The following is a 15,368-nucleotide window of genomic DNA, read 5'->3' as shown; positions in this document are numbered from 1 at the left end:
CTAGACTGTAAGGTGCACAAGAAGTGCCCGACAAGCCACATCTATGGCAAGTGCTACAGGAAGTGTGGGGTGAAATGTCACCTTAGTATCTGGACAAACTGACAGAATTCCAAGGATCGGCAAAGCTGTCATTGCTGCATATGGAGGATTTTTTTTTGTATGAGAAATTTTTTAAGAAGTTCTGAATATTTATATATTCAGATTACTATCTGAATAGTAATTTTTCACATTGTGATCAGCTGAAAGCCACTTTGGAGAATAAAAACACAAATTCCTTTCCATAAGAGCAAATTCTGTTCATTATTCCAAACATTTTGCTGCCAGGGTATATACTCTGATTAAAGAAAACATAGTCAGTCATAATGAGAATGAGAGTGGTCTGTGCTTTTGGTGTTCTTCTAGCTGCATGTTCAACCACTTTACTCTTTGTTTTCAGTGAATACCCAATTTCTGCAGTGGAACCTGAATATGTGCTTCACAAATAATATTTTTCATAAGCATTAACAAACTCTGAGAGCACATACTTCGAATTAAAACTAAAGGCATTTCATTGTGCATGTAACAATTTAATTTAGAACAGACAAGTGAACAATTAAAGTGAAAAAAATGACCTCTGAATTAAAAACTTTAAAACATGTACCTCTGTTTGAAAAAAATTACTCAGTCTTGTCTGATTGAATTATACTGAATATGATTTATTAGTATAGCTTTCTAGTCATGTATTTTTTAAGCGTATAAATATCCTGGCGATGAAACATCATAGTTGGTGCATTTTCCACAAACTCTTGAATTCAAAATCTGCCTCACATTGGAACCTAGTCAGAATTATGTAGATGGCACATCTAATGTCTGGCTCAGAAGCCTGCAGGGTGCATGAGACAGCACTGTCGCTGAGGTCCAGCTCCACGCTCCATTGCATCTATCAGAATCAGTGGTGTCTTCATGTGGTGTGTGACCATGTCCATAACACTGGAAAAATTCTGTGACACACACATGCAGTCGATTGGTTGAGGGTGTCTGTCTGTCAACTTAGAATCGTACAGGAACAATTGAATCTAAAACAGTGGTAGTTGAATCTCTTAACAACTGGTTTTGCTTTAGGACTCAAAATTGTTTAACATCCAAAAAAAACAACTTTATTAGTGTTACCATAAACTGCTTAGGCCCAACAATATGCAAAATTATAATTTTTGTTTAACTGGACAAAAAACTTTTGACATCATCAACAATAGATATGGGCTGGCTCCAGCTCTAGGGTGTAAGGTGTCTCATAGGACCCTTGGATGAGCCAAACAGTTGGATCGGTGGGTGGGGGTGTGGTTACCAAGGTGGGCCAAGCTCATGATTGGTTGAGCCTTACCCCCCAGTTGAACACAAAGCTGAAACACAACCGTTCACTCTAACTGCTGCTGTGGGTTTTCATCAGGGCTGTTGATTTAACGAGCTAATTCAGTGCAATCAAATATATAAAAAATTATTAGTTATAAAATTATTACAATTAATCATACTCCTGGAATAAGGAATAAGGAATTTTCCTACCATTGGAGCAATGCAAGCTTGGAGAACCACCTTCATGTTTTTACGAGTCTTTATGAGTCAGCAGGGGACAGTTAGCACAACTCCAGATGTACAGGCAATGAGCTTCTGCAGGCAACAAACTACACTGATAGCAGATAGCACAAGATGAGGACGTGTTCTTGCGTTCAAGCACAGCTGGATGAAGTGCAACTTCAAATGCAGGGGTCTCGAGAAGTGTTTTTCTAAGTTTCAAACTGTTTAAATTGACAGTATGTTTTATGAGACAACGCAACAAAACGTCTAGGTTACGTATGTAACCTCCGTTCCCTGATGGAGGGAACGAGACGTTGTGTCAGAGAAGCGACACTAGGGGTCTCTCTTGAGCGCCGATATTCACCTCTGGACTATGAAAAAAGGCCAATGAGAGTTGGCAACCAGTATTTGCATGTCCCGCCCCCGGACATACGGGTATTTAGGCGGCGCAAATATGGGAGTTCATTCAGGATTTTTCTGAGGAGCCGGAAATGGTCCGGCCACAACAGTGGCTCGGCTCAGCGACATGGCAGGGGAGACACAACGTCTCGTTCCCTCCATCAGGGAACGGAGGTTACATACGTAACCTAGACGTTCCCCTTCTGTCGCTCTCTCCACGTTGTGTCAGAGAAGCGACACTAGGGGTCCACTTATAAAAGCGCCATGCACTGAGCCGTGTACGTGAACTGCTGATACAGGAGCGAGCAGGCATTCTTACGTGCAGGACGACCAACTGTATCAGGCTGCACCTACCCTTCCCCAATGCCCCATTTAAGCCATCAGGATTCCTTATCGTTACCCTGGAGGGGAACAAGGTGCTGGCCGCCAACCTGGGAACGGGTCAAGCCTGGCCGGGCCTCTTTTCTCTCTATATTTCTCGCATAGAGCAACTTAGGCAGGGGCCCTTACACGCATTGAGGGAAGGGGGTCTTAGCCCTTATTCAGGAAGGAGAAGACCCTGCGGAGGCCACGCCTACCCGAGAGGGGAGGCAAGTTTAAGTGGCAAAACCATCAGAGGCCTGCTTAGGGCCTATGTGGAAAAGTCGGTGCAGTGGTGGATCCAGCCTATAGAGGGGGGAACATACAGCATGGCAGCCGAGGCAGCCATGACTGCCTAAGGGAAACACGGGAGTCAGCTCGCCAGAGGGGACAGAACCGTGGTGTTACACACAGGGGGAGTCCGAAGGAGGCCTTACCTGTGGAGCACCTATACCAGTACAGGGTAGCTTACGGTACCCGCAGTGGCTTGGGTCAGCGAGTTCCTCCGCTGAACTGCGACCCACGAGGGCTAGGGAGGAATCGACCAGTGTCCCAAACCAGAGATCTCCTGGGAATGAAGGCGCACTGTTTCCCCTGGTTAGGGGGATGGGCGCTAGGTGCAAGCGATTCACCTGGTCAGATCGTGGGTGTGCCACCGAGTTCTACGGGCTCGGTACCTGAGAGAACACGGGACAATACTGACTCAACTCGGAGATTGTAGAATCTCGCAAAAGTGTTAGGTGTTGCCCAGCCCGCTGCTCTACAAATGTCTGCTAGGGCAGTGCCCATAGCCAGTGCCCATGAGGACGCAACACTCCTGGTGGAGTGAGCTCGGACCCGCAAGGGGGGGGCACGGACTGGGTGTGATAAGCCAGGGAAATGGCGTCGACAACCCAGTGGGCGAGTCTCTGCTTGGAGACAGCATTCCCTTTCTGCTGTCCCCCAAAGCAGACGAAGAGCTGCTCAGAGCGTCTGGTGCTCTGTGTGCGGTCCAGATAAATACGTAATGCACGTACTGGACACAGCAGTGAAAGGGCTGGGTCTGCCTCCTCCCGGGGCAGCACTTGCAGGTTCACTACCTGATCCCTGAAGGGCATGGTAGGAACCTTGAGCACATAGCCCGGTCGCGGTCTTAGGATCACGAAAGTATCTGCCGGACCGAACTCCAGGCAAGCGTCGCTAACAGAGAAGCGAGCGCGATCAGCAGGGCAGTCTTGAGAGAGAGGGCCCTGAGTCCAGCTGAGTCAAGCGGCTCGAAGGGGGGTCTCTGGAGGCCCGTAAGGACGACCGAGAGATCCCAGGAGAGGAACAGGTTAGGCCGGGAGGGAGTTATCCTCCGGGCACCTTTTAGGAACCTGACGATTAAGTCGTGCTTACCAAGAGACTTGCTGTCTACCGTGTCGTGGTGGACCGCGATAGCGGCGACATACACCTTGAGGGTGGAGGGGGACAGCCTCCTCTCCAGCCTCTCCTGAAGAAACACGAGCACTGACCTAACTGCGCACTTCTGCGGGTCTTCTGCTCGGGAAGAACACCTGTCCGCGAACAGAAGCCACTTTAGAGTGTAGAGATGCCTGGTAGAGGGGGCTCTGGCTTGATTGATTGTATCTATGACGGTCGGTGGTAGGCCGGCTAGATCTTCTGCATCCCGTCCAAGGGCCAGACGTGGAGGTTCCAGAGGTCTGGGTGCGGGTGCGAGTGCCAGAGCGTGCCCCGTCCCTGAGAAAGAAGGTCCTTCCTCAGGGGAATCCGCCAGGGAGGGGCTGTCGTGAGGAGCGTGAGGTCCGAAAACCAAGTCCGGGTAGGCCAGTAAGGGGCTACCAGAATGACTTGCTCCTCGTCCTCCCTGATCTTGCATAGCACCTGTGCAAGAAGGCTCACTGGGGGGAATGTGTACTTGTGGAGCCCCGCAGGCCAGCTGTGTGCCAACGCGTCTGCCCCGAGGGGAGCCTCTGTCCGGGCATAACAGAGTGGGCAGTGGGAGGTTTCTTGGGAGGCAAACAGGTCTACCTGAGCCTTGCCGAACCGGTCCCAAATCAGCTGGACCGACTGGTCCGCTATCACATTGAGGTTGCCGGGGATGTGAGTGGCGCGCAGTGACTTGAGTCGCTGCTGACTCCAAAGGAGGAGACAACGGGCGAGCTGTGACATGTGGAGGGAGCGTACTCCGCCTTGGCGGTTTATGTAGGCTACAACCGTGGTGCTGTCTGTCCTGACTAGGACGTGTTTGTTCCGAATTAACGGGAGAAACTTCTGCAGGGCCAGAAAAACAGCCAGCAGCTCTAGGCAGTTGATGTGCCAGCGCAGCGGGCCTCGGTTCCACTGGCCTGCGGCTGCGCGCCCGTTGCATACGGTGCCCCAACCCAATTTTGAGGCGTCGGTTGTGACCAGAACGCGTCGGAACACCTGCTGCAAGGGTACTCCTGCCCTTAGGAAGCAGAGGTCTGTCCAGGGTTTGAAGGTTTGGCGGCAGGCAGAGGTAACTTTTATGTTGTGCGTGCCGCGGCGCCATGCTCGTCTCGGGACTCGAGTCTGGAGCCAGTGCTGAAGTGGTCTCATATGCATCAACCCCAGCGGCGCGGCCACCGCGGAGGATGCCATATGCCCCAGGAGCTGTTGGAAACGTTTTAGCGGGACCATGGCGCCTGCCTTGAAGAAAGCGAGGCATTTCAACACTGACTGAGCACGCTCGTTGGAGAGACGTGCTGTCATTGGGACTGAGTCTAACTCCAGACCGAGAAAAGAGATGCTCTGGACCGGGGAGAGCTTGCTCTTTTCCCAGTTGACCTGAAACCCCAAATGGCTGAGGTGGCTGAGCACCTGGTCTCTGTGTGCGCATAGTAACTCTCGGGAGTGGGCCAGTATGAGCCAGTCGTCGAGGTAATTGAGTATGTGTATGCCGGCTTCTCGGAGCGGAGCAAGAGCTGACAGAGGCAGGCCGAAGGGGAGGACTTTGTACTGATACGCCTGGCTGTCGAACGCGAACCTTAGGAAGGGGCGGTGTCGAGGGCGAATTGAGACGTGGAAGTACGCGTCCTTCAGGTCTACCGCTGCAAACCAATCTAGATGCCGGATGCCAGATAGAATTTGTTTCTGGGTGAGCATTTTGAACGGGAGTTTGGACAAGGTCCGATTGAGAACTCGCAGGTCCAAGATTGGTCGTAAGCCGCCGCCTTTCTTGGGTACAACGAAGTAAGGGCTGTAGAAACCCTTCTTCGTTTCGGTTGGAGGGACAGGCTCTATCGCGTCCTTTAGTAGAAGGGAGGCGATTTCTTCACGCAGGTAGAGGGCATGTTGGCCGTGTACTGCTGAAAAATGTACGCCCACGAAGGGGGGCGGAGACCTGGCAAACTGAATTGCGTAACCGAGTCGAATGGTCCGGTGCAGCCAGCGTGACGGATTGGGCAGTGAGAGCCACGCCTCTAAACTCCGTGCTAGGGGCACCAAGGGGACGGGTTTTTTGGACGTACCCGGTGGGGCTTCGCAGCGGTGCGGAACAGGTAACGTGGCGTCAGGAGGCAACGTGGCGTTCCGAGGCTCTGGTGCTGAGAATGAACTCAAAGCACTTACCTTGCTCCGCGCACCCGGCAGGGGGCGGGTTCGTGACTGAGGAGGAGGTCTGATGTTGGCGTCCTCTGGACTCGTCTGAACCGGCCGGCCGGGGAACAGTCGTGGCGCTGAAGGCGGGAACACCACGTCCATAGAGCCGGGACTGTTGAGGCCTGAAAGCAGAGTGCCGTGAGAACGGCATTTGCGGGCCATGTGCCCCAGAGACAAAGGATATAGCTCTTTTATTGAGAATTTGGGTACCGCAGCCCGTGTTAGGGGATGCAGCAAATGAAAAAAACAAAGGATTCTCCTCCCGGCCCTCCACCGGGGGACGGAGCGGTCTTACCACCTCCGGAGCTAACGTCTTGGGCTCTGGGTGCGTTGTCTCAGGAGCGCCTGGGAGCCTTCCGGGTCCTCGAGGGGGTCCGTGAGACAGGGGGCGTGCGCTTCCCGCGGTTTGCTCGACGCCGGGGCTGAGAGCTGGGCCCGGGTTGAGGCGGAGCAGGGGTTTGCCTTCTGGCCACGGGAGGACGCCCTCGGCGGGCAGACGGGACATGGGCCGTGGCGGCAGGCTTGCGGCGAGGCATGATGTGAGAGATGGCCTCCGTCTGCTTCTTCACCATGGAGAACTGCTGGGCAAAGTCCTCGACGGTGTCGCCGAAGAGGCCGAACTGGCAGACAGGGGCGTTGAGGAAGCGAGTCTTGTCAGCTTCACGCATCTCGACCATGTTCAGCCACAGTTGACGTTCCTGGACCACAAGCGTGGCCATCGCCTGCCCGAGTGCTTGCGCTGTGACCTTCGTCGCTCTCAGGGCGAGGTCGGTCGCTGAGCGCAGTTCCTGCAGCGTGTCGGGATCAGGGCCACCCCCGTGCATGTTGCATAGTGCCTTGGCTTGGTGGACCTGCAGGAGAGCCATGGCACGCAGGGCGGAAGCGGCACGTCCGGTGGCGCTGTAGGCCGCGAGGAGGTTGCTCTACAGGTCCGAGAAGGGAGTACGGGGCGACCTCGCCAGGTGGTAGGGGTACCGGGGCATAGATGGATCGCAACCGCCCTATCCACCTGGGGAATCGCCTCGTACCCATGGCGCACTCCGCCATCGAGGGTGGCGAGGGCGGACGAGCCTGTGGCGATGTGACGAGTGGAGAGGGGTGCTCTCCACGAAGACGTCAGCTCGTCATGCACTTCTGGGAAAAACGGGACTGGGGGGGGGCGAGGCTGTGAGCGGCGCCCAGACCCCAGGAACCAGTCGTCGAGCCGTGATGGTCGTGGGGAGGATGGAGGGTTCCAATCCAAGCCCACGCTGTCGGCTGCCCAGGAAAGCATGTTCGTCATCTGTGCTTCGGCCTCAGCCTGGGCGTGCAGGCCCGAAAGCGGCAGCCCAGGGGAGTCCTCAGCATCAGATAACCCGCCCTCCGATGCCGCCGCGAGCTCATCGGCTTCCATCGCAAGAGGGTCGGCTGACTGGCTGTGAGGCGAGTCACCGCTACCTCGAGCACGGACGGGAATCAACGAGCATGTCGGGGCGTGGGTGGTCCGAGGGGGCGTACCCGGCGGAGCTGCACACGCTGCCATCCCCAAATCGCCTCCATCGCCAGCCGCATCGTCCTCAATCCCGTGGGAAGAAGGAGCGACACGGGGGGCGGCTGGAGTGGCTTGCTCACGGTTGTAAGCAAGCCGCTACCGCAATGTTGTCATGGTCATGTTCTCGCAATGAGAACATGAACCATCCACAAACGCAGCCTCGGTGTGATCGCTACCCAGACACACGAGACAGCGCCTGTGGCCGTCGGAAGCGGAGAGCACTCTACCGCATCTTTATAAAGACGCGTCCTTAAAAGGACGTTCAACGCCGCTGTGTTTTGCTCTTTTAGAGGAAATTACTCTTTTAAATAAAATCACTCTTTTAGGGAAAAAACTCGTGAGAGTTTTTAAATCTGCACTGTCGATGCGCCCAGGGGCAGGAATGCACAGCCGTGCAAACAGGGGAAAGCCGCTGTTGTGCGCCGTAGAATCCAACAGCATGCAGCAGAGGGATAACAGGAACTCGGTGTGTACACGCAGCAGTTGCAGACACGACCATCGGCTCCGAAGAAATTTTCTGAATGAACTCCCGTATTTGCGCCGCCTAAATACCCGTATGTCCGGGGGCGGGACATGCAAATACTGGTTGCCAACTCTCATTGGCCTTTTTTCATAGTCCAGAGGTGAATATTGGCGCTCAAGAGAGACCCCTAGTGTCGCTTCTTTGACACAACGTGGAGAGAGCGACAGAAGGGGAAGTGAGACTTCAAAAGCACCTGTCTGATGCATGTGTACATAGAAGCATCCTTAGCTCAGACAGACTGCAGGCCAAATATAGTCTTTTTTTCGATGGTATGGAAATAATATATAGCCTTCTGAAGTCACTTTTTGTATTGTCTCATCAATGCTTTACTTGTCTGCTGCGATAATGTATTGTATTTTAATTATATGAATTATTATATTTATTATAGATTTTAGTTATCGTTTGTAATAATTGAATCATAAGACATTAAATTAGTTTTATTTGGGGGCCTTTGTCAGCAAATATTGGTATTTGCGATTAATTGAAATGAATTGTATTATTAATCGGCATTGTATGTAATTAATTAGATTTTTTTTATTCTCTATTTATAGCCCTTGTTTTTATTTAATCAGAAAATCATTCATGACACGCACTTCTGTCCGAATAAACAGATGCTTACCTCAATGCCATTTAGGCCTGTGCCCAGGGAATAACCACAGTTGTTTCCAAGGCAACGGATCTGGATGTTGTACACTTTTTGTTGGTGCAACACCATAAGTGTGTATGGCTGGTCTATGCCTCCTTTTGAGCTGTCTCTCACCAAGAAAGTGCCATCCTGAAAGAAGACATCAGTCAAAGCACTCATATGCAGTTATTTCTTAATTTCCTCAAACTGTTACTTGCTCTTCTCTCTCACTCACTCTTCTCATATACCATATATATGGGTATAAAATACAGATGTATTCCAGTAAATTTCTTTTAACTCCAGTATTCATTTTAACCCCAATAAGAGCTCTTTTAAATCCATATTATGATTAAATAGTTTGAAGGGATGGTTTACAAAAGATAAATCAGAATTTTTTGGTAATTAAGCAGTGGTTGGACTCACTTTATTCACTTGTCTGAGGGAGAATTCTGACTCGCCTCGTTTCATTTGCCCCACGTACCACTGTGGATCCATGCCCTGTGTGCACAACAAAATTGCAACCTTTACTGTTTATTTTCTTTGTTCAACTTCCTTATCAAATACAGCACAGGGCCAATGTAACAACAGTGCCATCTTGTGGCTGCAAAGTCTATCTGCATTAACCAGTTTTGGGCACGGGGTGTCTGTGTGAAATGTTTACTGTCATGTAAATAGTTATTTGGATTTTCTTTACCTGCTCCATCATCACATTTGATGGCAAAGGAGGGGGCGGAAACTCCTCCCTCTGTTGGGAGTTAAATCTGTGTTGAAATATTAAAGAATAAAATTATTATATTGGTGCAGAATTGCCCTCTATCTTTATAGGACTGATTGTAAGTTCAGTTGATGGAGATGCATACATCAGGTTGGGTAAAGTCGCTGATTTCGAGGCCATTGGTAAGATGTTTACAGGATTGCTTCTTGCTGCAAGGACGAACAATTATGTTTAAATAAAATGCTTTGTGATATTTCCAGATAAAGTTCTAAGAAGTTCAAATTAAACTTTAAACTGAATAGTTTAAATCAGTGGTACCTGGTTTGCCAGAATCAATTTTGAAGGGAGTAGATAAGCCTGGTTTCTTACTGCGATCTATCATTGGCATAGCTGGACCAGCTTTGGCTGTGAATACGATTTTAAGAACATTCAGACATCGTGGTGGGAAGATATAGGATGATTTGAAATTAACAACACTTACATTTACTTTGGGGCACGAAATGCCTCTGTGGAGAGGGATCTGGTCGTGATGGAGGCTTAGATTTCTGAATGTAAAGAGAGGTTCATGAGTCATCATGGGCACAACATTAAATTTAGGAGCATTCTTAGAACTGTATATAGAGCCTATGAGAATGATTTATACGTAGAACAGTTTTACCTACATTCATAGGGACTCTGGGAAGGGATGCAGACCTGTTGTCTTGGGTGAGCGTTGTAATCCTGGCACATGAACCACGAGGGGCGCTATCTACACACACCAAAATGAGAGAGGGATTCTTTCAGATTTTAATGCTTGCCTTTTTTTTTTTTTACTCATAAGCAAAAAGTAATCATTTGTGATAACAGTGGCATTGTGTATTACCCAAATAATCACCATCTCCCAGAGGCTTAGCAACGCGGAAGTTACTCGGTATGTCAGACATTATTTCAGTAGGGGGTGGTTCATAATCGTCATCAGTGTTCTCCTCTTCCTCTAAATCGCGTGAGGCTGCACATATGTAATTGCCAGCATGGTCGTTGTTATCTGGTTGCTCATAGTCATCGTCACTTTGTGCTTGGTCCTATAAAATAAATGCATTAAATTAAGTTGCTGTAGGTGATGAGGTGAACTTTTAAAAAGTGGGATGGAGAACTCTTGGAAAATATTTAAAGACTCACAAATTCATCCGAATCCCAACCTCCAACATTAGGCTCTAAATGTTTTTGAAGAGATTAGGACATGTTTTAGGCTGTGCCTACTGGTTTAGGGTTTGTAAACACATTTATTTGTGACACTACTACATTAAGAGCTACCTTGGTTTGGAGGCATCAGATGTTCTGATCTGGGCAAGGTGAACGTTTTAAAGTTAATGAAAAACTCAAGAATACAGATTTAGACAATTTAATTATGAAGTATTATACAATATAAACTTGCTTACCGATTAAATGGATTCTTCCTTTGTTTGTTATTTTGGTTAATGTCTTTGCATACCTTTGTGATATATCTTACAAAAACAAAAAGCAAAATTAAATAAATAAAGCTATATAATGAAAAGTATAAATTAGCTTAACAGGATTAGCAGCTGGTCAGAACAGCTAATTCAGTGTACAGGGGTAAAAAAACAAAAAGGGCTAGTATGAATGGCAACACACTGACACGACTTCGTACGACTTTTCTAAATTTGGCTAATTCATATATTTTTTGTTGGACTGCACTCAGTAATGAATTTGTACTACCTTCACTAAATCCAATGACGTCGCTATACATCGTTATTATCTAATATGTGACAATTAATTGCTTCTGTCACACATAACAGCTTCCTGTCTTGTAGACAGGATAATTGTATAAATACAATTATTATTTAATTATTTATTTTTAAACACAATTCAAAATCGTATTCTATCAAACTACACAATGATGACCTAAGACATTATAGATAACACCGTTTTACCTTCTGTTAATGCCTGAACTTCTGAACTTCTGTACTGCTTTGAAACTATGTGTTGTGAAAGGCACTATACAAATAAAAAGGACTTGTCATGCTTACATACTCTTCTGATCAGTTGATTAGGTTTAAATAAGGGGTTTGGGTAAGGGCATAATATTAATAAGGATGACCTTGAGACCTCTTGCGCAAAACTCATGCTTACTTCCGCATGACACATCTGGGCATTTACACGTGATAAAATCGTAGGAATTCATACGAACGAACTTGTACAAAAATCATACGAATTAGACAACTCGTAAAATCTGTAAGAATTTTTGTGAGAACTACAAATTCATTATATAAATTGTCACTCATGGTGAATTACTTAGTAATTTTAAGTGAGTCTTTGTAAGGCTTTTTGCGTATAGGCCTGTATTCCTGCAGCCACTGATAATAGCATGTCCTATTTTATTAACAGTCTTGTTTGATGAATATATCTCTGTCGTGTTTTTGTACTGTTAAGATTAAACTTACGGTATATGTGCTGTGGGGAACTTCTTAAGTTCCTTATCAGTCATATTCTAGAACAAGACAGAAATAGGAATAATTTGTTAAATATTGTGTTTTGACTAATTTCAATGCATATGCATTTTAAGGCATTTGTATATTGTTTAATAATGATGTGAACAGTTTAAATATAAACGACAAGCATTTGAAGTGGCCTTGGAAGTCTGAATGTGCATACAAATCTTAGAATTACAGCTTTCCCCAAATGTAATCAAATGTATTAAAACTTTACTTCATGAACTACATTGTTAGTAGCCTAGAGTCTGTAGAAGCCTATAGTTCTAGTAAATGTGTCAAAAAGTAAGGTTCACCAAGAATTTTGCGCCACTCATATTATTTTTCTTCACCACTCTGTCACACCCCATCAGTCTCATCTGAAACAGAAAAAAGGTGTGAAGACAAAAAAAGAAAATACTGCAATTAAACTTAGTACGTACTTCTTCAACTCAGTCTTGAGCATTTTATAAACCCTCTTTCTTATGATAAAGAAAATAGACACAATAGCCATTTAATCCAGATAACCAGGCAAAAACCAGTCAGGATTTGCTGTTCACTATTTGCTATTAACTCGCTGTTTAAAAACTGTACAATAGGGCATAGTTTATATCTCTCTTTTTTATACAATGCATCTGTTTTGAACAGTTTCTGATTTTGGACAGATGATTGGTCAGCATAATTGCAAGAGAATATATAAAGTAATTATACTGTACCAAAACATGTCTCTAACTTTAAAATAGACTTTAACAGAAAGTTTCACAAAACCACATTGCATGACAACTTATGAGCCACACTTAAAGTGCTGCAACTGAAGGGTTACAGTGAGAAATCTGATAAAAATACACAAATGACAAAGTGAAACTTTTGAATGATCCCCTATTAAGAGCTTTATTCTGAAAATGCCATGTAACCAGTTGACTTGACAAGCCTTTTGACTGCTAAAGGCTTCATTATGGTATGAGCTTCAATCATCTGTTTCTACTGGATTTCAGTTTAGAGGCAAAAAGATCTAAATCTAAAAAGTAAATAAATGCTTAATTTTACAGTGATTATAATTTCAACAGAATATGTGAAGTTTTTAGTGGCTTTACCTCTGCTTTTAATATATTTCCCTTTAATTGAACACACTATGTCAAAGAAAAATGGATGAACTTGTCACACTCACATTTTTTAGATAGTCAGCTAGGTTTGCACAGTTCCAGCCCATCACCTCTGATTTGGTCGGCAGACTTGCAATACTCATTGTGGTTGAAATAGCTGTTTTATAGAATATTAGATGTTGACTGTTCTACAGTTGCAGCTGCTTCTTGCTGTAGAGCTTTTAATTAGAAATAAAGCAGCTATGATGCCATCAAAGAACAGCTTTGGTGAGGATGGCTTGTCGCAATGTTGTCAACGCAGAATGTCAGCCTCTCAGCTCTGTCTGTTTCCTGTTACTTTGTATAGAGGAAGTGCCTAATCACCAAAGATGTGAGTGTGAGCTTACATGCTCACAGAAAATGACTTGGACAGTGGATAAGGAAAGACGTGTTTACATTTATAATATATATTGTTGCATTGCTTGCCAATATGAAATACAAAGAGTGCTATGCATCATCTTTGTAAATAAACACATCCCTGGGGCCCATTCATCTGTTATGCATAGTATTTTCCAAACACAGAGAAAGGAAACATCCCTTTTGGGAACAGATCTGCATGCAATCTAACACCAAGGTGAGAGAGAAGCCGCAGGCCAACAGGACTGCCATAGTGAAGTATCTTCTTCTCCAGGGGGCTTTGCATAGGGCTACCGGCTTGCATTTTAGGCTGTAAAAAGCAGAAGGAACTTTTGTTGCAGGAGGTTTTAGGTGTTAAATATATCTTATTGTTCACACCACCACATACTGCATATTCGACCATATAATCATTGGTGTTACATGAATTCCTTTTGGTGTCTTATCGCCATTTTCTAGGTTCTAGTTTAATGCTGGATTTAACAACATAAAGTGGTGTACTATTTTATAGATATAGATGTAACTAGGAGACAATAGTACTAAATGACATGATCACATATCAAAATTCTATGATAACAACATGTCATGGAAAAGAAAACCTAGAGCCCGAGGACCCTCTAAGACATCACAAATAAATCAGGGAGTTAAAGCTTACCTTGATGGAGAGTGTCTTCTGATGAAGAAACGGCATTCCTGGTCTTTGTCATGCATAAATGGAATCGTTTGGGCTAAAAGGAAATAGGCCTTTTGTGGAGTGGAGCAGACTGTGATCACTGTTAGTGCTGGGGTTTTGAAGTTGGTAAACTAAAGGGCTACACTGAGATTACAACCTGATTCTTTCCATATGAAAGGTCAGTAAAATAAGAGACAAGGAGGGGAAAGGGATGGGGGTCATGGCTTAGATGACAACAACATCATACTGTGGTAGATGGGATGGTCACTTTTTCTCATATTCATCAGAGCTCAGCAGGATGGCATGCGAAAAGAAAAGAAAAAAAAAACACATGGGATCCTAAAAGGGAAATAAGCATTCTAAAATGAGAACATATTTAACTAAATAATTTTCTATTGATTGGAGGTCACTCAGAGAATGACTAATAACATTGAATTAAAGTCAATGTACAATACACAAACATTAAAAATGTTTAGAAGCTGTGTAGTACTTGCCATTTTAAATGATAAGAAGGATAATATTATATTGGGTGTTTCTTCAACTTCAGGCATTTTAGAAAGTAAAGACTCTTTAAAACATTTTTCAGTTATTTATTTTGTCTACTAACAATGTTCAACAGTGTAACATGTATGAAGGAAGTACCCCCCACAGTGTCATTTCCACTATATCTCAAATTCTGTATCTGTGTTTAATAGTTCTGTGGTGTACAAGACATTGATGGAAATAAAAAATGTTTATATATATTTTTTAATCAAATGATCAGCACCTTTGGTTTGCTAAGACTAATAAAATGGTATGCATATCCTAAATACATTTAAATTGTTGTATTTCGGTTCATTACATTTTCATTTTTTTTGTTGTTGCAAAAATTACAGCTTGATTGGAAATGACACCAAATTAAAACATTCTGGACACCAGATTTTTTTTTTTTTTTTTTTTTCAATCACGACTCATATTTTATCTCAAGCATGCTAACAGTACTGACAATTTTGATGACTTGGTTAAATAAAAAATGTATTAGGGGTAAAATTATTTGGTGTGGCTGAATGAAGCCACAACTCACAAACATTTTTTACATAATAAATATCGAATTGGTTTATATTTTATTCACACTTTGTTTAGATTATCATAATTGCAAACATGTAATAATTTGTGTTTTTATTATGGATTTTCATAGTTTCATATTTAAAGTCTGGGACATGGGTAAAACATTCAAATCTATGCAAGGCGTTTGAAAAATACTGAAAATAAATTATGAAAAAGTTTCCAAGTCTGTTTTAATGTGACAAAAAGACAAAAGTTCAAATCCGTTAATTTTATTAAAAAGCAATTCCTAATAATGCCAGAAGTGGAAGAAATACCCGTTTTATTTTTTTCACCTCCCTGCAGTCCAATATTTTACCAATTATCATGCCAGTAGCCATGCA

At 45.0% G+C, this 15,368-nt stretch overlaps 1 protein-coding gene across 2 annotated transcripts; it reads right to left on the bottom strand.

The window, feature by feature from the left end:
• Nucleotides 1–505: 505 nt before the first annotated feature.
• lcp2b (lymphocyte cytosolic protein 2b) lies at nt 506–13,157 on the bottom strand. 2 transcript variants are annotated; one of them, XM_052089037.1, is made up of 16 exons: nt 12,941–13,157; nt 12,090–12,152; nt 11,746–11,792; nt 10,723–10,788; nt 10,598–10,626; nt 10,463–10,497; nt 10,167–10,365; nt 9,967–10,052; nt 9,786–9,849; nt 9,623–9,709; nt 9,450–9,513; nt 9,284–9,350; nt 9,013–9,087; nt 8,584–8,739; nt 1,540–1,663; nt 883–980 (listed from the first exon to the last, which is right to left on the bottom strand). In XM_052089037.1, the coding sequence occupies exons 1-15, from the start codon at nt 13,016–13,018 to the stop codon at nt 1,580–1,582; spliced, it is 1,200 nt and encodes a 399-aa protein (XP_051944997.1). In that variant the 5' UTR covers nt 13,019–13,157; the 3' UTR covers nt 883–980; nt 1,540–1,579. The 2 variants fall into 2 exon arrangements, with proteins under 2 accessions (XP_051944996.1, XP_051944997.1); XM_052089036.1 differs by lacking the exon at nt 1,540–1,663 and having other exon boundaries at nt 506–980.
• Nucleotides 13,158–15,368: the final 2,211 nt, after the last annotated feature.

The sequence above is a fragment of the Xyrauchen texanus genome, chromosome 23 (assembly GCF_025860055.1).
Source record: "Xyrauchen texanus isolate HMW12.3.18 chromosome 23, RBS_HiC_50CHRs, whole genome shotgun sequence".
Taxonomy (NCBI): Eukaryota; Metazoa; Chordata; class Actinopteri; order Cypriniformes; family Catostomidae; genus Xyrauchen; species Xyrauchen texanus.
Note: the sequence above shows the minus strand (reverse complement) of the source record. Positions and strands in the feature narration are given on the sequence as shown.

Bases quoted from the DNA above. Each gene is read 5' to 3' on its own strand.
- lcp2b (XM_052089036.1), bottom strand. From the start codon at position 13,018: ATGAGTATTGCAAGTCTGCCGACCAAATCAGAGGTGATGGGCTGGAAC. The intron at 10,498-10,597 runs GTAGCTCTTAAT...AAAAACATTTAG, and splicing joins TCTGATGCCTCCAAACCAAG to AGCCTAATGTTGGAGGTTGG. The intron at 9,088-9,283 runs GTAAAGAAAATC...TTGTGCACACAG, and splicing joins CAAATGTGATGATGGAGCAG to GGCATGGATCCACAGTGGTA.